Source organism: Choristoneura fumiferana, chromosome 6, assembly GCF_025370935.1.
Source record: "Choristoneura fumiferana chromosome 6, NRCan_CFum_1, whole genome shotgun sequence".
Lineage (NCBI taxonomy): Eukaryota > Metazoa > Arthropoda > Insecta > Lepidoptera > Tortricidae > Choristoneura > Choristoneura fumiferana.
The window spans coordinates 21,324,491-21,350,546 of NC_133477.1; the positions used below are offsets into that span (position 1 = coordinate 21,324,491).

Below are 26,056 nucleotides of genomic sequence, written 5' to 3' on the forward strand. Positions count from 1 at the left end.
TACTTTGTCTCACGGAGTGAGCAAAATGCGATTTTGCTCACTGATTTCTCATAGCAAAACCTGCCTGTTTGAGGTGCTGAGGTGAAAAGGAAATTTGAAAATCGATTCACAATTGGCGGAGTTATCGCGTAACAAACTAATATGCCATTTTGAAAATCCTATTTATCTATTATCCAGTTACTTGACATACACCATTCGACGCGTTAATTTTTTCTATTTTAAAGATGTAAAAAAAACCATCTTGTGTCGGTTACTACGTGTTTGCTTTCTAGCGTTGATATATAAAGATACTACTTCTCGGTATTCACTTGATTCTCTCTGTACTCGCAGTTGTATTTGGGGCATTCGACGGAACATTTCCGTAAGTATTTTCTGTCTAATCAATCACCTTGTGGATTTCGTTTTAATAACGCTACTTGCAGCTGTTTTATATACTTACGTAAGTATGTATGTATGCATTATATTTTTTATCAGCCCACTGCGTTCTGGCCTCAGGCGACCCCAGGGCTGGTACAGTCAACGTCATAAATAAGTGATCACTTTTGTACCTTGTCGCATTCAGTCGTTACTCAATTTGTATGGCTTTTCAAGCATGACGTTAAAGTGACAAGGTTCAAAAGTGATCACTTATTTATGACGTTGACTGCATTTATCTGTCTCAAAGACTAGGAATAGCAGTTCAGATCGGTAAATGGCCCTTTACTACGAAAGTTACAAGCTACGATTCGTTAAAAGTTTCTAATAAGTAAAATGTTACATTTGGTCGCGTTGTAGCACTTGTAACTTTTGTGTACAGGGGGCTGGGATCAATGTCTGTCGCAGCAATTTTGACGACGTTTTTACTTTGTTTTAATTAAGATTATAAAAGTGTCAGTCAAAACCTATTAATGTATAGCTTAGAATATAAAACTGTGTCAAAAGCTTTACTAAAGAACATACTTTCGAGGTGGTCCCATTGTCATCACGTCAGGATCTGATGATGGAATCCTAGAGATATCGAGGGCAGCCTACCCTTTTTAAGCACACTAACAGTAATTTTGGCATTTTTAACACCATTTTTAAGCATTTACATTCAGAAAGTATCATTTTTGGTAACTGGACCTGATGAAGAACACCGTAGATGGCTGAACTAACTCGACAAAGCTAAGTAATACTCGCACGTCCATAAATGATCATGATAAATATAGATAAACGACTAAGAAAACGCTTTAAGTTAATGATTCTTTTGAACTGATCTGTTGCTGAAGCCGGAAGGTAGGTAACGGACATCTTTTATAAAACAATATAACTTAACCGCCTTTGGGCTAAATGGAATCTTTGTGAGATGTACATAGGCTACAAATTACTAAAAAGTGAGAAATAAGAGAATTTTTTAACAAAAAGTAAAAACTTTATAAAAAATTACAAAAATGTAACTGACTACAAAAAAATATTTACAAGAATGGAACCAACTTCGAAAATGTTGAAAATATTTTTCTACTAGTTTGAAGTCGGTGCCTCAGCACGAGCCAGTAGGAGTGGAACTATAGTCGTCTACCTCACCTACATACTATACATATATTGGGCTTCAATCACTCCGAGGCACCGACATCAAACTAGTAGCATATTTTTTAATAGTTTTTAGCGATTTGTAACCACAGTGATTATATTAAGCCCAACACAGCATAGTTATATTATTTTGTAACAGAGGCCTTACCGGTACCCACGGTCTTCTTTATCAGGTCCAGTTTACCAAATGATACTTTCTGAATGTTGCCCTCGATTTCTCTAAGATCCCATCATCAGATCTTGACTTAGTGTCAATGGGACTACCTAGGAAGTATGTCTTCTAGAACAAAAAACGAATTTTGAAATTCGGCCCACAATTGGCGGAGTTATCGTGTAACAAACACACGAAAAAAAACTTTTTTGAAGTCAGTTGAAAACCATGAGAATAATTTTCTACTGGTTTGAAGTCGGTGCCTCAGCACGAGCTCGCAGGAGTGGAACTATAGTCTTCTACCTCACCTACATACCTACTATATTATATACTAGCTTTTGCCCGCGACTTCGTCCGCGTGGAATAGTAACTTTGGGAAGTATTTAATTTATTTAGGATACCTATTTTGCCAATAATAGCACATAGAAACTTCTACGGTTTACTGAAAATAATATATTTTAAAACATTACTATAAGTATAAACTACTTTTTTTTTGTTCTTCCATCCATCCATCCATGTTTTTTGGTATTTTGTGGAAGCCACATTCTAGCAATACGACGTGTATTCTACCCTGCCAACATAAAAGGACTATTTTAATTCTTCATGGTGAGCTGTTGACACCTTACGTTTTTTGTTGTAAGTTAGGAGGGTAGGATTATAATTAAGATGGAATTTTTACTAAGCATAGCTACACATTCTCGTATTTCCGATAAATATACTTATAGTAATTTGTTTGGAATTCCCTAAGAACTTTCATCCCCATATTTTCAAGTAAATAGGTCAAAATTTGAAAAGGGCCGGAACAAATGTTTTTTAGGGTTCCGTAGCTCAAAAGGAAAAAATTGAACCCTTATAGGATCACTTTGCTGTACGTCTGTCCGTCTGTCTGTCTAGACCCTTTATCTCGTAAACGCGCGGAGTATCGGTATCGAGTTGAGATTGAAACCCAAAACTCAGGTCAATAGTCTCGAAAGCTGTGAAAAAATCAAACTTCTTAGTCTTGGCAATTAAAATCTACAGTCATTAAATAGTACATTGTGTCTTAAGGGCGGTAAATAAGGAATTACGAACGAGAGTCTATTATAGAAGCCCGAAGTCGAAGACTGAGGGCTTTAATGAGTCGATGTTCATAATTCTAGTACCGCCCATGCGACATACAATGTTCATACATTGATGATAAGTAAATATTCAGTTGGTTGCATCAAACGTTTTCTTATTTGTTCAAAGCCTAACTATAACGACTCTTTAGACTTATTTTTTTAACAATAGTTTGGACATCATTTAGCAATTTAAAAAGTTACTTTACCGCACATCCATACAACTTTACTGCACACTTGTGGATGCGTGCAGGAATCACTAATTTTCTATGGATATGTTGACCCACGTCAAGAGGCACTTTCCGAGCACGTGCATTGTAAAAGTTGTTTCCATGTAAATCGCCTTAACAGAAAAAGTAATAGAGTACTTCCGGCTGTCCTGGAAACAGGGAATTTTGCATAAAGGTAGCTCTTATATTATAGCACAATAAATACTGGTTTGACATTTGGAGACCTTATACATCTCCATTTCTTTATTTTAATAATTATTTTTAATTTTTGACATTGGATGCTTTTACACCTCTGAAGATTGTATTATTTAATTAATTAAATTAGTTCACTTTGACATTCAGAGACTATAATACATCTCTGAATTATTTAGATTAGGAATTTTATTAATTATTAACTCAGGGACTTTCTACATCCCCTTGCTATATAGTAATTTTATTATTAACTCAGGGACTTTATACATCCCCTTGCTATATTTAAGGCTGTATATTGTTAAGCTTATGGATTTTAAACTTGTATATTTTTAGTTTAATTTCTAGTCACAGGCTCGCGACGTCGAAGCTCCCAAGACGATCCCATAGAGCTTATGGGAACGGAAGCAATACCATGCCCTCGGTACCGCTCTGCTTTCAGAGCATGACATGAGTTCGTGTGAGCTAAGTTTGGGGGCGGCAGACGTGAGCTTTCCTTCGGAATCCAAAAGCTTAATGGTTACTTGACCTGAAATGTAAATTTCAGAATTAAATTATTATCATTTTTTTTTAATCTATGACGGTGGAAGCAGTCTACACTTCCACTGAACGTAGATTATAGTTAGTGTTTAGTTTTGTAACTAAGGGACCCCATACGTCCCTGTATTATTATTAATATTTTTTTGTATTTTCTTTTATTTACTTTATACTGTAGTTTTTAAGTATTTTATTTGTAATTATTTTATGTTGAAAAAATGTCTTTCTGCCAAGTTTCTTGCGGCGCATTCTTCTTGGCAATGATGGTCTTTCCGAAAGCGCTGGTAGTTTAAAAAATGACGTGTAAAAGTGCCCATTGCGGCCTATTTACTGAATAAATGATTTTGATATATTTTTTTTTATAAGAAAAATCTGATAATTATAATATTTCATGTCTGACTGTCTATGTCAATAAGCCATCTAAAATGACCCCACATTGCATACATTTTGCTTGAGCTTAGAAGGCTCAAGGCTCTAAAATTTTCAAAAACACTTGAACAAATATCTATGTATCTCTTATCGCGTGCCCAAATGCCAAGTTTCATAAAGAACCATCGATTTATCTTCGACAATGACGATTTTCCATACAAACTTTCATCCCCTATTTCACCCCCTCACAGGAAGAATTTAAAAAAACGCGCGAACAACTATCTATTTATCTCTTATAAGTGCCCAAATGCCAAGTTTCATAGAGAAACATCGATATATCTATCTTCGACAGATCTTCAATATAAAGTATCATTCCCTTTTTTCACCCCCTCACAGGAAGAATTTTATAAAACGCGCGAACAAATATCTATTTACTTCTTATCACGTGCCAAAATAGCAATTTTAATAAAGATTCATCGATTTATCTTTGATACTGACGACCTTCCATATACATTTTCATCCCCTATTTCATCCCCTCAAAGGTTGATTTTTCAAAAAAGCTCAAACAAATATCGATTTATTTCTTATTAAGTGCCTAAATGCCAAGTTTCATGGTTTTAACTTCGACAGCGACGAACTTCCACCTTATAAACTTTCATCCCCTATTTCCACCCCTTAAAGCCTCTTTTTCACAATAAAAAGTAGCCTATGTTCTTTCCCAAAGTCTATTCTATTTCTGTACCAAATTTCATCAAAATCAGTTCAGCGGTTTAGGCGTGAAAGCGTAACAGATAGACAGACAGACAGACAGAGTTACTTTCGCATTTATAATGTTATATAAAAGTATGGAATAGTATGGATATTGGGCACCGACTACAAATTAGTAAAGAAAATTATTATCAAGGTAAGTTTAAGTAGTTGTCGGTTTGATTTTTTACCCGGCTGCTCTTATGAGAGTTAAGTATGCAAATTCTTCGAGCGTATTACTTCTATAGGTATAATATATGAACGTTATGTATGACGCGCTTTATCTTTATCACTTTTGATTTGATTGACAAAAGAAAAAAATACCGGTCCAATATTATTTTATTTTTAATATTTTTTCTTACCCCGGCTTTAATACCTACTCAAAGTCAAAATATATTTATTCAATTTAGGCTATAACAAGCACTTATGAATGCCAAAAACAAATCTACCACCTATTCCCATCTATTGTGGACAAAAGCAAGTTTATTCCCCTAAAAAAACCTTGAAATTTCAGGTAATGATATTCTTCGTTTGTATTGGAGCTCTTCTAACGGCGCTTGTGCTGTACACAAGGCAAATATACTCCCGATTCAGTGAGGCTGGGGTCCGACACTTCAGACCCATCCCACTGGTGGGCACTGCGGGGAAGGTAGTGATCCGCATCCAACACCTTATCGATTCCGCCAATGACGTGTACACGACATTTTTGGAAGACAAGTAAGCTTCTACTTTCTATCCTACTGCGACTATGTCAGAACCCTGTCTATACGCTGCTCATTGTAGCGTTATGGATGAAAAAAATCTTTGATACAATTTTTTTAAGCAGCAGCAAAAGCGTGTATCTCTTCATGGCACCTACATTAAACTTTTACGTCAGTATATTTAAAAATAATAAAAATAAACATGTTTTTTTAGCAGTAAGTATACCTACGTTTAAATTATAATTATATTGCTCAGTGTCGTTAATTTTTATTAAAGATTTATTTAGACACTGTCGAAAAATCAGCATTTGGTAATTTTGATCAGGATTGAAGCCTGTACCGATTCAAACCTTCACATCGGTCAGATTCACAAATATTATAATGTATTTTTGTTACTTTTGTCATTTATTTTTATCTCAGCTCGGACAAAGTCGCGAGAAAAGTCTAGTTTACTAGGACATAATAAATTAACGCATTTTACGTGTTTATAAACAATCCTACACTGAGAACTTGAAGAAACGATTATGGTTTCAAGTGGTAGAAAAATTGGTATATGTAGCTGTAACAGTAGAAGTAGTATACTGTTCAACATAATTTTATGTGACCAGCGGAACATGTTTTTCATATTAAACAATTAGTCCCTGTTTCACCACTTGCCGGTTAACTTTATGTACGGATATCAGTGATGCCGCTTCTGTTTGTTTTGTCCGAATAAACAAAGACAGCATTACTTTTATCTGACACTTAAAGTTAGTTGACAAGTGGTGAAACAGGCCCTTAATATTCATATTTCACGCAAGCTATTGCGATACATTATCGTCAAACAAATGATGAGACGTGGATATCAATATAATAGAAGTAACTTGTAGTATGTAATATATTATTTACATATGCATATAATAAGCAAATTATATCACATTACTTAAAGGTAGACTTCCGAGTAGAGCGGCTCTGGCGTCACTAACGCAGCGACAGTAACGCGGCGATAGACCGATACTATTATGCAATACGGAAACGTATGAACTAACGTTCGAACACAGCGTCACTGTCGTCGGCGATGTAAGATCGGTGGTGCTGGTCCTATCTACATATTTATATATTCCAAACGTATCTCTCTGTCCTACCTCAGGAGCATCCCTGACTTCAGTCGCGAATGAGGTTCTTAGGGTGGCCTAGGATTAGGTGTATTAGCTAGACAGAGGTTGGCCACCTCGCTCCCTTAGCGCAGATTGGCTAGATTTTTAGGTTTTGATTTGATTAGGTTAATTTGTTTTTATTGGGGTTTGGAATTTAACTTTGTATTTGATAGTGTTTTGATTAAGACTTTAGGTTCAATTTTGTTTACTTGATAGGAAATCCGTTAAACTGCCCGACTTTTATTAAAAAGGAGGGTCATGTTTTATCATTTCTATTGAAACAATTGTTTTTTGTTATTACATTTAAATTACATTTTTAAATCTGTCATTTGCTGAGTTTAAATACATATGCAAATGAATACTTATCAAATTTTACTAAGAATTACAGGATACGACCAAAAGCGATCCACAGTTATATTTACCAAATCATGGGAAGAATAACTACTTCTGACACTTATATAATAAACTAGCTTTTGCTCGCGGCTTCGCTCGCGTTAAATTTGGAGTAACATATGTACATTTACTTTCTGCGATCCTTTTTTCGTGTTTTGATTAATTTTTCGGAGGATTATATGGAAATACAAATACAGACAGTTTTTTTTTTAGACAGATGCTGCAAATTTTGTAATACAAAAATCGACCTACATACGTAATTAATTATGATTCTTACCAACTTTGAAACCCTGCTTCGCTGATTCAGGGTTGGAATTTTAGAAAACGCTAAAGTACATACTACGCGTTTCTTTTGCCCGCGACTACATACACGATATAGGATTATGTCCCGAGAAATTGTAAAGTTCCCGCGGGACATGAATTACTGTTAAGATCTATTTTAATATTCTTAATTGTCGATTAGAGACACATTGTAGCTTTCTAGTATTGAAATAATTTTGGAAATCTGCCTTAAAATTGAAACTCATTTTTATTGTGCGGAAAGTTTGTAATTTTTTTTAATGTTAGTAGCCGAATGTCAATCTGGGATAGTGTATCTTTCTATTGATAAAATAATTATTTAAATCAGTTCAATAGTTACAGAGATGACCCCCAACAAACAAAGAAACAAACAAAGTTGAGATATTTTCCTATTCTTTCTATTTCTCTAATCTTTGCCCTAGTGCACCTCTGCATTACTGTAGGTCCATCTATGCCAAATTTCACACCGTAGCATGCTGAACGGTTGTGTTGCTCTGAAGATGAGCTCTGGTTGAGTTCGAAACGCGTCAGTGTAAAATGGTGGTGGTGATGGATGGATGGATGGATGGATGGAGAGATGGATGGACGGATGGAAGGACGGATGGATGGACGGACGGAAGGACGGACGGACTGATGGACGGACGGACGGATGGATGGATGGATGGATGGATGGACGGATGGATGGACGGATGGAAGGACGGATGGATGGACGGATGGATGGACGGACGGACGGACGGACTGATGGACGGACGGACTGATGGACGGACGGATGGATGGACGGAAGGACGGACGGACGGACGGACGGACGGACTGATGGACGGACGGACGGATGGACGGAAGGACGGATGGACGGACGGACGGATAGATGGATGGATGGATGGATGGATGGATGGATGGATGGATGGATGGATGGATGGACGGATGGATGGACGGATGGACGGATGGATGGATGGATGGATGGATGGATGGATGGATGGATGGACGGATGGACGGATGGATGGATGGATGGATGGATGGATGGATGGATGGATAGATGGACGGATGGAAGGACGGATGGATGGACGGATGGACGGACGGACTGATGGACGGACGGACGGATGGACGGATGGACGGACGGATGGACGGACGGACGGATGGATGGATGGATGGATGGATGGATGGATGGATGGATGGATGGATGGATGGATGGATGGATGGAGATGGATGGATGGATGGATGGAGGGATGGATGGGATGGACGGACGGACGGACGGACTGATGGACGGATGGACGGAAGGACGGACGGACGGACTGATGGACGGACGGACGGATGGACGGAATGGACGGATGGATGGATGGATGGATGGATGGATGGATGATATGGATGGATGGATGGATGGATGGATGGATGGATGGATGGATGGATGGATGGATGGATGGATGGATGGATGGATGGATGGATGGATGGATGGATGGATGGATGGATGGATGGATGGATGGATGGATGGATGGATGGATGGATGGATGGATGGACGGACGGACGGACGGACGGATGGACGGACGGACGGATGGACGGAAGGACGGATGGACGGACTGATGGACGGACGGATAGATGGACTGAAGGAGGCCAAGGAGTTACTTTCTTAGTGCGCGTCTACATCTATTAAGGAATATACATTCCAAATTTCAAGTTTTTAGCCCCGGCGGTTTGGGCTGTGCGTTGATCTATAAGTCAGTCAGTCAGTCAGTCAGTCAGTCAGTTTCTTCTTTTATATATATATAGATAGAAGATGACGTAACTTACTGACTATTAATTGACAAGTAAATTCTACTGTCTTGTGTTGGAGTCTCTTAGGGTCTATGGAACGAGAGACACAGGTACTGGTAAATAGCCAGGGAGAAAACTCCAGGGCGAAGGAGGGTACCTAGCCTTGACACTAAACATAATTGCTTATTTTCATCTTACCTTTTGTTTACCATTTTAACAGATGTTTAATTTTATGCATCATTTCTATTTCAATTTTATAGTTATTCTTTTCCATTTACGTTTAATGAGATTGATCTTTATTTGACAGGGTTAGATAGTTTTTATTGATAGACTATTTCTACTAAACGAGGTTGGTTTACTATTCACAACGTACTCGTAGGACACTAGACGATCACATGGCCAAATTTATATTTCACTTGTCCGTTGTATTTTCCATATCTTGTTCTGATTTCAAGTAACAATAGGTAGTTTAGTTAGTGAAGTAAGTAAGATAGGTAAGGTGCCTACTTATTAATTGATTCTCGTTAATAAGTTTTATATTTGCTCTTTTGGTTAAGTTATACTTTAAATTAGGTTAAGTAGGTTTAGTTTAAGTTAGGTTTAGGTTAAGTTAAGGTTACTTAGATTAAGGAGGGGAGTGTTACAAGCCCAAACAATGAAATGCTACAAAAATTTATTTAAATTCTCACGCGCAATCATCTGATGCCTGGCCCGTCCAGATAATACGAACATTTTTGAGAAGTGAATCTTAAGAACCACACAATGGTATTGACCAGTTCTGAAGGGGCCTAACACATTAGTGTACCTAACTAAATATTAATATCTAAGTATATTATTTGCTACGTCCAATCTATTTTATTAATTTTAAAAGCAATTTTTCACGCCATTCAAGATTTTATCAACAGGTTCGTCGGCCAATACTTATTATTAAAACCAATCATCTACGTTAAAGACCTGGCACTTATAAAGAAGATCACTGTCAAAGATTTTGAATACTTTTTGAATCACCAAGGTTTTGTCAGTGAAGAAGTGGATCCGATTTTTGGAAGGAATTTGTTTTCATTAAGAGGTAATGTTATAATTAAAGTTCGTTATTAAATTGAGTCATGTTCTGGACTTCTACAATCACAACTTAAACTTTAAGAAAATAAAACACAGCATGACTTTAGAAGCTAGACCTGTTGTCGCCTAGAACTTCAATGATGTGTAGGAGTAGAAATGGAAACAAGCTAAATTTTACTGTTATATATTGACGAGATCAAAATAAATTTATAAAAGTACACAAATTTTGTACAAATCATTTATGGCAGAAGCCTGGGTTCTAAAATGACCGACGTCCGCCTGCTTCGGCTGCTCAGAATGAATTGTCCCGCTCGCTTGACAATATCTCCCGAACAAGCCTTAGCTCTCGAATGGCCTTTTCACTCTGAGCACCCGGTAGAGGGTGACACTATTTATTCAAAACAGCAACTTATTAAGTCTAATTGAAATTAAACAAATATTAATTTAATCCTAAAACATTTTCATATTAAACTAAAAATTGTACTTACTTAACAAAGCTGTAAATAAAATCATAAAGAAACTGCTTACAGATGTGTAACTTACTAAAATCAAGACTCGATCCTGTCACTACGCTCCTGATCGTAGTCATCAGCTGAGGATCGGTTGTGAATTTTCATGTCGACTTCCTTGGGGTTATATATAGTATGATTGTTTCCATCTGACTTTTTTTATTCGACTGGATGGAAAACGAGCAAGTGGGTCTCCTGATGGTAAGAGATCACCACCGCCCATAAACATCTGCAACACCAAGGGTTGCAGACGCGTTGCCAACCTAGAGGCCTAAGATGGGATACCTCACGTGCCAGTAATTTCACTGGCTGTCTTACTCTCCACGCCGAAACACAACAGTGCAAGCACTGCTGCTTCACGGCAGGATTAGCAGGTCTAAAATGACGGTAGATGGTAAAATATTACGGTAGACAAAAAAAACACCTATTCCCAGGTGCGGTTAGTGTACGACCCCGTTGACAACCTGGAATGAACGACGAATTGAGACTTCCCTTAAAGAAGTTTCAGAATGGGGTCGACTTAATTTAGTCCGTTTTAACCCCACAAAGACACAGGTTTGCGCGTTTACCACAAAAAAGTCTGCGTTTGTCGCATCACCTCTTTTCGAAAGCACTTCCCTAGCTACCACAGCCAGTATCGGAATCCTTGGTATTGACATCTCGAGTGAAGTCCAGTTCCGCGGCCATTTAGAGGGTAAGGCTAAATTAGCCTCAAAGAAGCTCGGCGTGCTCAACAGATCGAGACAGTATTTCACTTCGGCCCACCGCCTCCAGCTTTATAAGGCGCAGGTTCGCCCACATATGGAATACTGCTCTCATCTGTGGGCAGGGGCTCCCCAGTACCAGCTTCTCCCTCTGGACCGCATACAACGGAGAGCGACTCGAATAGTCGGCTGCCAACGAGTTTCTGATCGACTTGACTCTTTGACGCTGCGTAGAGATGTAGCTTCACTGTGCATCCTCTATCGCATGTACAACGGGGAGTGCTCCGAGGAGTTATTCGGGTTGATCCCTGCCGCATCCTTTCGCCACCGACCTACGCGACAACACTTCCATCCTTACCATTTAGACGGTTGGCGGTCCTCTACTGTGCGTTTTTCCAGAAATTTCCTGCCTCGCACAGCAAAACTCTGGAATGAACTATCGCCTGCGGTATTCCCGGACCGATATGACCTTCAAGTTTTCAAGAAAAGAGCGTACTCCTACCTTAAAGGCCGGCAACGCACTTGTGACTCTTCTGGCGTTGCAGGTGTCCATGGGCGACGGTAATCGCTTACCATCAGGCGATCCACCAGCTCGTTTGCCCCTATACCATAAAAAAAAAAAAAAAAAGACGAGTGAACGACCGATGACTGGAAGGTTTGAATTGTCAGGTCGAGCAATTTTTGTCATGCATTCCGGGTCGACTATTGTGGATTGTACTTTAACCTCACGCCCATTTAGCAGTAATGCCGTATTAAAATTGTAATATTTGACTAAATCAAGTGTTGCTATTATAGAAATAAAGACACGGACAAAATAACGATAGAATGTGGCACCGTAATGATATATCTACGGTAGGTGGTAGATAATGAAAAAATACGGTAGATCTACCGTAATTATGGTGTGGTTGGACGCTGCACAGCTGGAGTCTGGATTTCGTACTTGGCAATAAAATCCCTCTTATTCTAAAACCGAGCACAACAAGGACACACGAGAATAATAGTTGCTTGAATACCTCGATGTTTAGTTAGGCTATGTTGGACTACGTCATCACGAGTAAAGCGTGGACAATCGCGGTCGCTCAGCCACTTTGTTTTTCTAAACTACTCGCGTTTATTCTTGATCATTTTGTATAGACACTTTTTCACACTGGTACTCTGCACTAACAATATTAGCAAACATTTTAAAACATGATTAATTCCATTTCAGGAAAGGAATGGAAGGACATGCGATTCACATTGAGTCCGGTTTTTACGAGCTCCAAGATGAAGCACATGCTGCCTTTTATGGCGGAAGTAGGAGACCAGATGATTAGCTCACTGACAACAAGACTTCATGAATCAGGAAGTGAGTCTTCTATGTATAATCAAGATCGAAAATTTTTGAACATGAAACTACCGTGAGACTCACTCATATTAAATGTTATTATAACGGATAACTCACGTCTTAAACCGAGTTTAGCTCGACATGTTTCGGGCTATTTCCTAGCCCTTCCTCTCAGGAGCACGCGAACCGGCGGCTGCCGCAACACGCACACTACGCGCCACCGCTCTGCTCGCACGACTGTCCGACGAAACTAACACCGGCGCACAACTACCCGCATTTTTATCGTCATTTTTATTATCAATGTCTAATGTAGGGTAGCACACAACACTAACAACATCACTCCGTAAAGGCACTTTCACACCAACCGATGACGCAGCACGAGTATTTAATACTGTTTTCCAACTCGGGGGTACTGACCAACCGCAATCCCGGTTAAAATTCGGATGTCGACCAATCTCAATGGCTTCACGCACTTTCCGCGGAATGAAAAACTTTTCCCTCGCAAGTACAGATACCTTATCAAACCTGATGTAATGCGTCAAATCCGAATCCATTGAATGCTCGGCCACAGCAGAGCCCCTGTCGTCCTGTTTCCTCATACTGCGTATGTGCTTCGATACCCTAGTAGACACGTTACGCCCAGTCTCATCGATATAGCTCTTGCCACACGAACACGGAATCATGTATACTCCGGGGCCACTCAGGGGCTCCTTATCCTCCGGCGATCGCACCAATTGTCTAAGCTGCATATGAGGACGGAAAATCGACTTGATGCTATATCTTCGGCGTAACAAGTGCCCGATTTTATCCGTTATCCCCTTAATGAACGGTAAATATACCGGAAGCCTCTCAGCTCCCACTGGTCTTTGACGAGCCGACACGTTCGCCACACGGTTGCACTGCCTCCAGTTGTACCCATTGCTTTCCAAAACTTGTCTCACATGACCCAGTTCACGATCCACAAATCTCGGATCACAAATCGTCAAGGCTCGATTAATCAATGTTCTAGGCACAGAAGATAAATGACAAGGATGGTGGTGTGAATCCGCCCTCAAGTAACGATCCGTATGAGTTGGCTTACGATAAACTGTGGTTTCCAATCTACCACAGGGCCTCCGCATGACCAAAACATCCAGAAATGGCAACTGTCCATCATTCTCCCTCTCCACCGTGAACTTAACCTTATCGTGCAAAGTGTTAAGGTAGTCAGCAAACTGTGACACACTATCTCTGGACACAATCGCAAAAACATCATCCACGTACCGCCACCAATATCTGGGTGCTACAGGACCGCTGTTTAAAGCTTTTTCCTCCAACCACTCCATAAAGATATTTGCGGTGACCGGAGCAATCGGTGAACCCCTGGCCGGAGTGGCAAATAGTAATCCCCGCGCCAAATCAAATAACCGCTCTTCAAACACAACTCAATTCCCTCCATGTACACGGTAGGTAAATCAGGGACACACCACAGGTCAGATATAATTCTTAAAGTCTCGTCTACCGGCACATTGGTGAAAAGAGATGTAACATCAAAGCTCACCATCAGTTCATCCTCGCGCATATGGACATCACTTAACAAGGCAACGAAGTGTTTCGAATCCCTAATAAAACTCGTCGACTTCCCCGTAAACCGTAACAGCACAGACGACAAATGACGGGCCAGCTTATACGTCGGCGAATCAATTTGACTCACTATGGGTCTCAGAGGCCGGTGTTGTAAAAATGAAGCTCCTAGCACAAGGATTTGTGTACTGGAGAAACTTTGATAAAGATATCGAGGATCTAGTCAGAACATGCCGAGAGTGTAGACGGAGCCAAAACCAGCCCGCACGAGCACCACACCACCCCTGGGAGACCCCGGTAGCCCCTTGTCAGCGACTTCACGTTGATTTCGCTGGTCCTATTCTTGGTCATTCCTTATTCATCGTGGTGGACGCTTTTTCAAAATGGATAGAGGTCATTCCCACTAAGATTACAACGAGTTCATGGTGCATTTCAAAATTTAAAGAATAATTCGTAACCTTTGGATACCTGGATGGAATAGTTTCAGATAACGGAAGACAGCTTGTAACAACAGAGTTCGAAACGTTTCTTAAAAATAATGGCATAGTGCACAAAACGTCTGCTCCTTACCATCCAGCTACGAATGGGCAAGCGGAGCGAGCCGTACAAATTGTCAAAAGGGCGGTGCAGGCCGTGAGCGCTGACCCTGGCACTCTACAGGATAAGCTGGTGAGAATCAAGGAGCGCTTGAGAAGGACACCCAGCACCAGTACTGGCAAAAGCTCGTATGAACTTATGTTTGGAAGGGAGGTGAGGACCTCACTACACGTTCGATTCAGAAGCGCCGTAACGCATTACACGCAGAACGTCTCTCATCACCGGAATACGAGGTCTCTCATCACCGGAATTTGGTACGTACTGGGGCCGGTTCACTACTTGGTAGAAACTGGCGAGACCTGCAAGCGACACGTCGACCCGATGCTGCAGACGTCAATAGGGACGGGGAACTAGCAGGACTCTTCAGGATTTTAGGGCAGAGGCCTGTTATATACCTCTTTGGCCATGACTGACAAGTCTGACATTTGACATGTAATTTTGATTTCCATTCCATTGAAATACATGATTTGATTTGTATCTAAGCAATGTTTTAATGAATATAGTACATTAATATAACTCCTTTAAAAAAAAACCGTATTAAGTATGGGCGGCAAAATGCTCCCCACGCGATCACTCGCGTTTCACGGAAAGGCTACTAGATTACTCTAGGCTTAATGATGGTAATTTCCAATACAATGAATCATCAAACATCAGCTCACGATGATGATGCTCACGATGATGAAGATGACGAACTATGGATTAACGGATTAATATGTATTTTAAAAATTATCTTATCTTTTCCAGAAACATCCATGGAGATTGATGCAAAAGACATTGCGGCTCGCTACGCTAATGATGTTATAGCAACGTGCGCTTTTGGTCTGAAGGTTGACTCTCAATCCGGCCGTAACAATCACTTCTACAGGATGGGCGATAAGGCTACAAACTTTGGTTTTAAGGCACTTCTTACCGTTTTGGGATATGGTTCTGTGCCTCGTCTTATGAAGGTTTGAACTTTTTACTCTATTTTTTTTTTCTAAGTCATGATGACAGAAGGCCTAGTGAAAAGTATCACATTGCGGGGCAAAAGTATTCCCCGGTTTCTCCATTCATGGTGTTCGACCAAACGTTAAAAAATATGGTCTAGCTAGGTCGTTGACTTTGACTTTGACGTCCACTGCTGGACATAGGCCTCCCCCAAGGCTCTCCACTCAGACCGGTCTTGTGCTTTTCGCATCCACCGCAATCTTAACCAGGTCGTCGCTCCATCTTGTTGGAGGCCTACCGACAGCTCGTCTCCCGGTCCGCGGACGCCATTCGAGAACCTTTTGACCCCATCGGCCATCAGTCCTGCGAGCAATGTGCCCCGCCCATTGCCACTTCAGTTTCGCAATTCTTCGGGCTATGTCGGTAACCTTAGTTCTACTGCGGATATCATCATTTCTGATTCTATCCCGCAGAGAAACCCCGAGCATAGCCCTCTCAATAGCCCTTTGAGTGACTTTGAGCTTCCTCATGACCATGAGGCCCATCGTTAGCGACCACGTTTCAGATCCGTATGTCAACTCACACTACATATACAACAAAAATGCACATATGCACATATTGTGACCAACATCACGTCCGTGTGCATTGCACACACTGAAATTACTCTTACTTCGTTTTGTGCTTGTGTGATGTTGGTCACAATATCTACACAGCTACGCTGATTTGACTAAAATCAATAACTGCATTTCGTCCTAATATGTAATTTAAAGATTATCTTTTTAACCGACTTCAAAAAAGGAGGAGGTTCTATGTTCCGATGTTTGTATTTTTTTTTTATGTATGTTCGTCGATTGACTGAGTAGTCAATTGTAAACCGATTTTCAAAATTATTTTTTTAATCGAAAAGGTATTCTTTTGAGGTGGTCCCATTGTCACCAAGTCAAGATCTGATGATGGGATCCTGGGAAAATCGAGGGCAAACCTCAAATTTTATAGGCACATCTATGGCGATTTTGGCATTTTTAGCATTAAAATGAGCATTTACATTCAGAAAGTATCATTTGGTAACCTGGACCTGATGAAGAAGACCGTGATGACCAATGGAACTCATCAAAGCTAAGTAATGCTCGCTCGTCTATAAACGATCATGATTAATATACCTAGATAAGCGACTAAAAAGAAGCTTTAAGTTAATGATTCTTTCGAACTGATATGATGCTGAAGTCAGAAGGTAGGCAACGGAACTCTGTTATAAAACAAAGCAACTAAGTCGTGTTTGGGCTTAATAGAATCGTTGTGAAACGTACTTTGGCTACAAATCACTAAAAAGTGAAAAATAAAGAAAATTTTAACAAAAAAGTATAACCGACTCCAAAAAATAAAAAAATTAACAAAAAATGGAACCGACTACAAAACCCTTACAAAATATTTTTCTAGGTAAGTACGTACTAGCTCGAAGTCGGTGACTCAGCACGACCCAGCAGGAGGGATTGAATGAAACCCATAGTATGTAAAAGAGGTAGACGACTATTGTCCCACTCCTGCTGGCTCGTCCTGAGGCACCGACTTCGAGCTAGTACGTACCTAGAAAAATATTTTGTAAGGTTTTTGTAGTCGGTTCCATTTTTTGTTATTTTTTTTATTTTTTGGAGTCGGTTTTTTAAATATAGAGATATAGTGATGTCAACAAAATGGTAGCATAAGTTTGATACTTACGAGTAAGTGCTGTTATTTTCTTTTTTGTTAGATGTTCAAGGTGGCCCTCTTCCCAGAAGATGTAAGAGACTTCTTTAAGCAACTAGTTTTGAACACCATGAACGAGCGTAAGGCGCATAACATTGTTCGACCCGACATAATCCACTTACTAATGGAGACAAAGAAAGGTATTATCGTAATTTAACTAATATAAAAAAATAAATTTAAGTTGTATTTAAAAAGTAACGATACGTAAAAAAAGTACTAAGTGTTTTTTTGGGAATTTCGTGTTTGTATACAAGGTGAAAATTAGGACGTAATAAAAAAATAGTGTTTCATGCTCAGTTAATGCTGGGCAATATAGTGCATTTACTCTTTTGTTGAAATAAGTCTGAAAAATAATGTGGTTTCTATACATTTTTGAAATACGAAATCATGAATAATGTATGAAAACCGGAAGTTAATGCATTATATTACCCAGCAATAACTGAGTACGAAACACTAATTTTGTATTAAGTACGTCCTAAATTTCATGTATCTATTTTATAAATCATATATTCAACATTTTCAATTTTTAAAGGTTGTAACTTTGATCGTTTATGAAGTTGGTGCATTCCAAAAACGTATTTAGGATAATTTTAAGAAAGAAAAAATAGTATATTCGCCTTTTTTTAAATTCCAACTTTAAAGGGGCAAACAGAATGATTTAGAAAAGTATGAGAGCTCTCTCTCACTTTCGCAGAGAAAAAAGTTAGTGTATTTGATTTTTTGTATTTTTTTCATTATATAATTGTACTTTGACTTTGACTTTTTTAGTTTTAAGTATTGTTTTTTTATTTTACTTTAAAAACAATTAAAAAATACGTATTTAATTGCTTTTAACAATTCCACTTTTAAATGTTGGTTGGTTGATTGGTTATGAATTACATGTGTAACAACGCGTTGAGTATTTTTTTATTTAACTTCAAGAAACATTATTACCTACTGTTGAACATTTTATAAAAAAAAACAGTAAGGACCTATCTGTTTTAGCGAAATCACCACACAAGTTTTTGATAAAATTTTCATATTTACTTAAACTTTTTTTGCTGACTGTACTTTTAGTTAGTATTGGTACTGTTTCAAGCCGATGCCATGTTTATACCATTAAGGAGTTTTCTCTTGCGGAGACGAACCTAGCTGAACCACCAGAGTTTCATTACTAGATTATTGTAAGGTCGGCTGTACACACTCGCCGAGACACCACGAGTCTGACCGAGAACGAGTGTTGTACATGATGCCTCGCCTTGTCTCGCCGCTCGGTTCTCGCCTCGTTCGCTCGGCCGCACGTGTCGGTTTTTTGGCCGAGTCAAAGGGTATCGTCGCTATCGCGAGGTAAACGAGACCAAGCATGTACACACTCGTTATTTAGTTTGCCCGCTTACTGTATTGTGTAAAGACGCAGCAGTTTCCAGGTCCATCGTGGCCGATATCTCTGTTCAAATTGACGTGCACGAGTGTGTACATGTGTGCTTCGTCGAGAGCTTCTCGCCCAAGACTCTCGGCGAGAGGCGAGAGCGAGTGTGTACAGCCGGCATAAGGTCCCCGAACTACACGTCCGTGACAAATTTCACGTCAGTCCGACCACTGAAAGTAAGTCACATGCAAGTTCATGACAAGACAAACACGTTCGTCGAAACACACCCTCGCATATCTCTGGTATCTATTTGGCTGATTTTGGTAAAATAGAATACGCTACTTTATGCTAAAATTATTATTTATTTTATTATTGTGTTTCACGCGAAGAAGTAATTCAACGCAAAACATGTTATTGTTTGTTATAGGTCAGCAGCTGACTTACGCTGAAAATTCTGCCAATGACACAGATGCTGGCTTCGATACTGTGGGAAAATCTACTGTTGGAAAGAGGAACGTTGATACAGGTAATAGGCTTTTAAATATAACTACAATGAAACACGTAGGTGAATAACTCTTTATTAACTTTCCTTCAATTTGTTCATAATAAGTTGTATCCGTGTTGTTGAATGTTGTGAAATAAAGAAAAAAATTGAGGAAAGGAAAGTAATGAACGATATAAAACAATCAAACTAAGTAGCTTCTCAGTATATACATGATGTGATATTGTATACACAGAAGAATATCAAGAACTTCAAGAAAATGTCGGACGTACATGATTTCAACACTCGAAATAGGCACAAGCTTGTCGTCCCTTAATTCCGTCTTCGGAAAGTAAGTAAATCTTTCATGGGTAACTGCGTGAGGTTTTACAATAAAGTTCCCGTCGAAGCATAGAAACAGCCACACAACTCATTTAAAGACTACATAAAGAGTGCACTCCTGAAGAAAGCATACTATAAAGTTGAGGAGTACTTACTTAAGTGATGATCCGACATGACCAATACTGAAAGCCGATGATAATTGGGATGTTCACACCAACCGATTATAAGCACGAGTATTTAATGGTTACATATTTGAATGTCGAAAGTTAAAATATCTACGGGTAAAATATCGATGTTCAAAATATCTAAAATTTAAATATCGACTGTATCGAAATATCGAAAATTAAAATAACGAAAGTTTGTATTGTCGAATGGTTAGATAATCTACGTCCAATATATCGAAAATATATTCATCTACAAAAGTGACATCGAAAGATATAAACATCAACGTCCAAAATATCGAAGTACAGAGTATCTAATATCCTATGTATAAACTATCACGTGACGGGGTCACTATTTCGCTCAGTTGAGGTGCTTCGCGCCTTGACGCAATACTAACCTAACCTAACCTATTGAACATGAATTACCAAAAATATTTGGTTCGGTTAGGTTAAAACTGTGACCACAACAACTAAAATTGACTAGATTATGTAAAATAAATGCTATTAAGAGAAAGGAGCAATAAATAAAGCAGATTTGTATGTACGATATTTTAATTTTCGACATTCAAATATGTTGACATTTACAACTTAGATATATTGGCTATCGATATTTTTACTCATTCGATATTTTAATCAATCGACATTTCAATCTTAGACATTTTGACCATAGGTATAACAACTTTCGATATTGTGATACAATCGATATTTTAATTTTCGATATTTTGAACATCGACATTTTAACCGTAGGTATTTTAATTTTCGATTTTCAAATATGTAACCGTATTTAATACCTACTTTTTTCAAGTCGGGGGCACCTACCAACCACAATTTCCCGGTTAAAAAACGGATGACAACTAATCTCAATGGCTTTACGCAATTTCCGCGGAAGTATTTATTTATTTGATTCTGTACAAAATCATATTGTAAACAACACATTGAAAATTAACAAACATAAATGGAAACAATTACAGTGTCTACAATACAATTACAATTGCACTCAACACACAAATGTTTAAACTAAATACTAAGAACTATGAAAGAAGTAAATTTGCTAAGTACATTCTTATTGCAACAATATTTTTCGTGTATATGTGGCTAGTGTTTCATAAAAAATATCAACGTCTTCACCTAGAACACAGACGACACAATATTCGTGGTATGGGTGTATGGGAGCATTGTGGCTGACATTATTGTTAGTAGTTGCTACAGCAAACCAATTTTGGTTTCGCGTGCGCTTCGTACTAACCCTAAAGCATGAAAAAATGAAAAAACAGAATGAAAAACTTTTTTCTCGCAAGTGCAGATAGATACATTATCAAGTCTGGTATAATGCGTCGAATCCGAGTCCATTAAGTGCTCGGCCACAGCACGTTTAAGACGTGAGTTCTCCGTTACAATATATTTTAATATGTTAATATTATTATTAATTTAATAGTACCTGGGCGACCGAGCTTTGCTCGAGCTAAAACTCGATAGTAAACGTTTTCCCAGAGATACGACTAAGCTAGATTGATTTGTCATCCCCGAAAACACCCACATACCAAAGAATGACGGGCAAAAATGTATGGTACCCAGCCCAATCACCAATAGAATTAGAACGTAATGTAGGCTTATCGATCCCACTATTTGCTGTAATTGTTATTATGACGACTATACTGTGAAGGCTGGGAGAAAAACGGTCAAGCGTGAGTCAGACATCCGGGAATAGCATTGCAACGCATGAGTGGCACAGCTAGTGTAGTATGTGCCCTGTGTGTGTATATTTGAAGGCTGGTAACTCTCTTCTCCGCGGTTTTTGAAGGTTGTCCCCGTATTAGAAAATGAAGCTTATGTAACTAGCTTTCACGTGGTATACATGAGATTTGTATTGGTTATATATGGGCCAATTTGCCCATCATTCTTTCATCAAAATCGTTGGAGCCGTTTCCGAGATACTGATTATATTATTTAAATATAATATACAAGAACTGCTCGTTTAAAGCTATTAGATTAGAAAGATAGATAGATTATTATTATTTGTAATTATTTATTTTGAATAAAATACTTTCTGCCAAGTTTCTTCCGGCGCATTCTTCTTGGCAATGATGGCTTTTCCGAAAGCGCTGGTAGTTTAAAAAATGACTTGTAAAAGAGCCCATTGCGGCCTACTTACTCGGACTGAATAACTGTTTTCAATTTGAATTTGAATAAGGTATAATAAAATTTGATCGCACAGCAAAAACAGAACATACTTAACTGGGTCGATTTAAATTGACTGAGTTATTTTTAAATTCTCTAGGATATCTAGACACTTCAGTACTGTAAAAGCACGTGCAAACTCCTACAATTGGTAATAACCATTCCACTTTGTCTGAAGTACCTTACTAGATCAGATCACACAAATCACACAGTTTGAACTACGGATTGTATAGCAATCAAGCGTGAAATGGGATCCACAGCACGGAATGCTGAGGACCTGGCTTCGATTCCCAGCGCTGTTCTCTTTTCTGGTTTTTCTGTGCATCCTGTCTCAGTTTGTATTTTCGATATGGTTTTACGGGATGACCGTAAAAGTAACTAATTTGGAGTTGAAATAAAAAATACAAAAAGGCTCCAAAAAACCAATCATAACTTTACTTTTTTTATCATAACTGGGTAATCTAATTGTAACAAAAAAAACATCGTTTTTATTTACATAAATAAATAAAAATACTCAAAATAACCAATCATAATGAAATGGGTCTATCAAAGCCAATCCTACTAATATTATAAATATGCGAAAGTTTGTGAGTGAGTATGTTCGTTACCCTTCAGGCTGAACCGGCTTAAAGGATTTGGATGAAATTTGGTATGTAGATAGCTCCACATCTGGAATAAATCATAGGCTACTTTTTTCGATATTGCTACGGGATAGGGATAAAATCTCTAAACAACAACCGCTAGGCTTAGAGTCATGAAATTTGAATTGTCAAAAGGGTCTCCACTCAGCATGTGTTGCTACACAGTGGGTGCAGCAACGCTGATTTTCTGCAGAGCCCAAATTTGAGCTAAACGACATTTACGTGTGCGAAGCCGCAGGCAAACGCTAGTACTCACATTCGCTCTCAGCTTTTTAAACTTACACTATTCAATTGTTTCTCAGTTTGGTCAGATAATGATTTGACAGCGCAAGCTGCTCTCTTCTTCGTCGGTGGCTTTGAAACTATATCTACTGCCATGACGTTCCTCATGTACGAGCTGGCTGTCAACCCTGAAATACAGGAGAGGCTCGTTCAGGAGATCAAGGATCATGACAAGGCGAATGATGGAAAATTCGACTACAACTCCATACGGTCCATGACCTATTTGGACATGGTTGTGTCAGGTAGTAAATAAATAAAACAGAACAAAAATCATTTTTTTTTCTAACATGGAAAAATAAACAGGCACTCGCCTATGGGAAAAAATCAACGCCGTCTAATAATATAAGTACCTAACGTTATTCTGGACACAAATTTGTGATGTCCTATAGAGTTATTTAAATTAAGAATTTCTATGCAATTTTCAGTATTTTTCATGTTTATATTTGCCTTTCAGAGGTGTTGCGACTGTGGCCTCCTGCAATAGCTTCTGAGAGACTGTGTGTCAAGGAGTATAACTTGGGCAAACCATATGAGAAAGCTCCTGCAGACTACATTGTAAGTCAAATCTTTAGTTCATTTTAAACTCGCTTGGATTGACATAAATTTTACTGCGATTGTCATGGTTAAGTGCCAGTAATTTCACGGGCTGTCTTACTCTCCACGCCGAAACACAACAGTGCAAACACTGCTGTTTCACGGCAGGATTAGCGAGCAAGATGGTGGTAGCAATCCGGGCGGACCTTGCACAAGGTCCTACCACCTGCACAAGGCCTTAATTGACAATACAATAATCTGGTAGTGACATCCTTATAGTCCGGCCAGGATCATATCCACTGGACGGAACTCTTCAACAGTTAATGGCATCGACTTGAAATTTGGTATACAAATGTACGAGTAGTTTGGGTGACAATGCAAGTAAAGTTTACAAAAAATACAGTCAGAAAAAAAGCCTGCATTAAAAATGATTTATTTACCAAATAATTATTACTTTTACAGGTGAAAGTAAACGATAGTATACACATCCCTATATTTTCGATTCACCGCGACCCGAGGTACTTCCCAAACCCTCTAAAGTTTGACCCTGAACGGTTCTCCGACGAGAACAAACACAAAATCCAGCCTTTTACTTACATGCCTTTCGGGGTTGGACCTAGGAACTGCCTTGGTAAGAAAAAGCTAAAATTTGGTCACATAAAAATCTTTATTTTGTTATCAGCTAGCTGGAAGATTTCTACTGATGAAAAAAAATTTATAACAAAAAATTGAACCGACTACAAAAACCATTTAAATAACTTTCTACCAGTCTGAAGTCGGTCGGTGCCTCAGCACGAGCCAGCAGGAGTGGACATATAGTAATCTACCTCAATTACACACTTTATATTGGGCTTCAATCACTCCTGCTGGCTCGTGCTGAGGCACCGACCGACTTCAGACTGGTAGAAAAATATTTTCATGGTTTTTTGTAGTCGGTTCAATTTTTTGTTATAAAAATTTTTTTTCACGCTTTTTGGTGTAAATAATTTAAGATACAATAGTTTAATATCAACTGCTCGTCACCTTTTACGAACGATTGCTTTTTCCGATGCGGAGACGTTCATTATTGAGGAGTCCTGGTGCTTCGTATCACCACCCGTTTTACCGTATGCATTTCGAGGAGCATAAATTGCTTAGCAACTGTGTCAAAGTAATAAATTAAACCCGTGAAATACTTGTTATTGAGTAGTAACTCCGATGGTCAACTGTGGTCTTCATCATCAGTTTCACTTCACCAAATGATGATTTTCAATAGCAAATGCACGAGTTACTGCTAAATATATCCAAATTACCATTCATAATATTTGTACGCCAGTCTGTTGGCATAATGTGGCGATCTTATGGTGTATAACTCTAAGACCTTGATTTCAACCACTATTAACAAATAAAATATTTCATTTCATTTCATTTCAAGAGTTCCCTCGATTTCCTTAAGATCCGTTCACCAGATCCTAATTTGCTGCTTATGGGATCTTCTTTTTTTTTGAAGTCGGTTAAAAATACTTATGCTGCAGCACCGGAATACTCGAGTTCTTGCTTTTTGAATCATACAATAGCAGCACATGTGCCTTAATTATTTTTGGTATCATCGGCACTCTTGAATTATTGCTCTTTATTTGTTATTCGCAGGCCCAATTTATAAAATCCGAGTCTGTCGCAATGGTCTTAATCTGACCTGTCCAGTTTCTTAAGTATTTTCAGATATTGTCGCAATAAAAAATCTTTTTTCTTCTTCTGTCTTCATTACTAAATGAACCTCATTCTGTTTTTAATTACTCCATCGTCAAGCAGCAGCAGGCAGGTCGATCTTCATAGTAGAACAAAAGCAATAGATGTTTTTACAAACTACTTTAACTTTTCCAGGATCTCGGTTCGCGTTGTGCGAGGTAAAGGTGATGATATACCTGCTCCTTCAGCATATGAAGCTGGAACCTTCCAAGCGGACACCAATTCCCCTTGAGCTGGCAGCGGGCAGCTTTAGCTTGAGGATGAGAGGAGGGCACTGGCTCCAGTTGCGAGCAAGAGATTGAGACTGTTTCTTTAAACGAATGGCTTGACCGTAAATGCTGTAATTTAGTAGACTGTTCAACAAAGGAGGAAAATAACCAATATCATACGAGATAATATTTCGAGTCAGATATTGGTGTTTTTCCCGAGTTAAACACTCTTTTCATTTCGATTACTAGGAAAGTAAAAAAATATGTGTAAGTATAACTTAAAATTAATGTTTTTTTTTCGTTCTTAGATAATTGTTTCTTTATCTAGATAAAGAAAGTTGATTCAGTTTAATGCGTTTTATTTCATTTTAAATGTCCTATCAAACAATTAGTTTTTGTACTGACAGCATTTCATTGTTACCCTTTTTTTATTCAGAAGTTAACTTACTGCAGATAAAAAAACAATAAAATCTTGAATTCCTAATATTTTTTGACCAGAAATGACGTAAAGGGGTTCTGACTTATGTACAGCAATTTAAACCACCTTAAAATTTCCCTCACTGACTTGTCTCCATACTG

General features: G+C 38.6%; 1 protein-coding gene across 2 annotated transcripts; it reads left to right on the forward strand.

Annotated features, from left to right (window-relative positions):
* The first annotated feature begins 289 nt into the window (after window positions 1-289).
* Window positions 290-25,824, forward strand: LOC141429300 (cytochrome P450 9e2-like). 2 transcript variants are annotated; one of them, XM_074089596.1, is made up of 11 exons: window positions 290-361; window positions 5,383-5,585; window positions 10,050-10,213; window positions 12,627-12,764; window positions 15,648-15,850; window positions 17,578-17,713; window positions 19,349-19,447; window positions 23,027-23,248; window positions 23,461-23,561; window positions 24,003-24,171; window positions 25,404-25,824. In XM_074089596.1, exons 2-11 carry the CDS (start codon window positions 5,386-5,388, stop codon window positions 25,568-25,570), a joined length of 1,599 nt encoding a protein of 532 aa, XP_073945697.1. In that variant the 5' UTR covers window positions 290-361; window positions 5,383-5,385; the 3' UTR covers window positions 25,571-25,824. The 2 variants fall into 2 exon arrangements, with proteins under 2 accessions (XP_073945697.1, XP_073945698.1); XM_074089597.1 differs by lacking the exon at window positions 23,027-23,248.
* The last annotated feature ends 232 nt before the right edge of the window (window positions 25,825-26,056 follow it).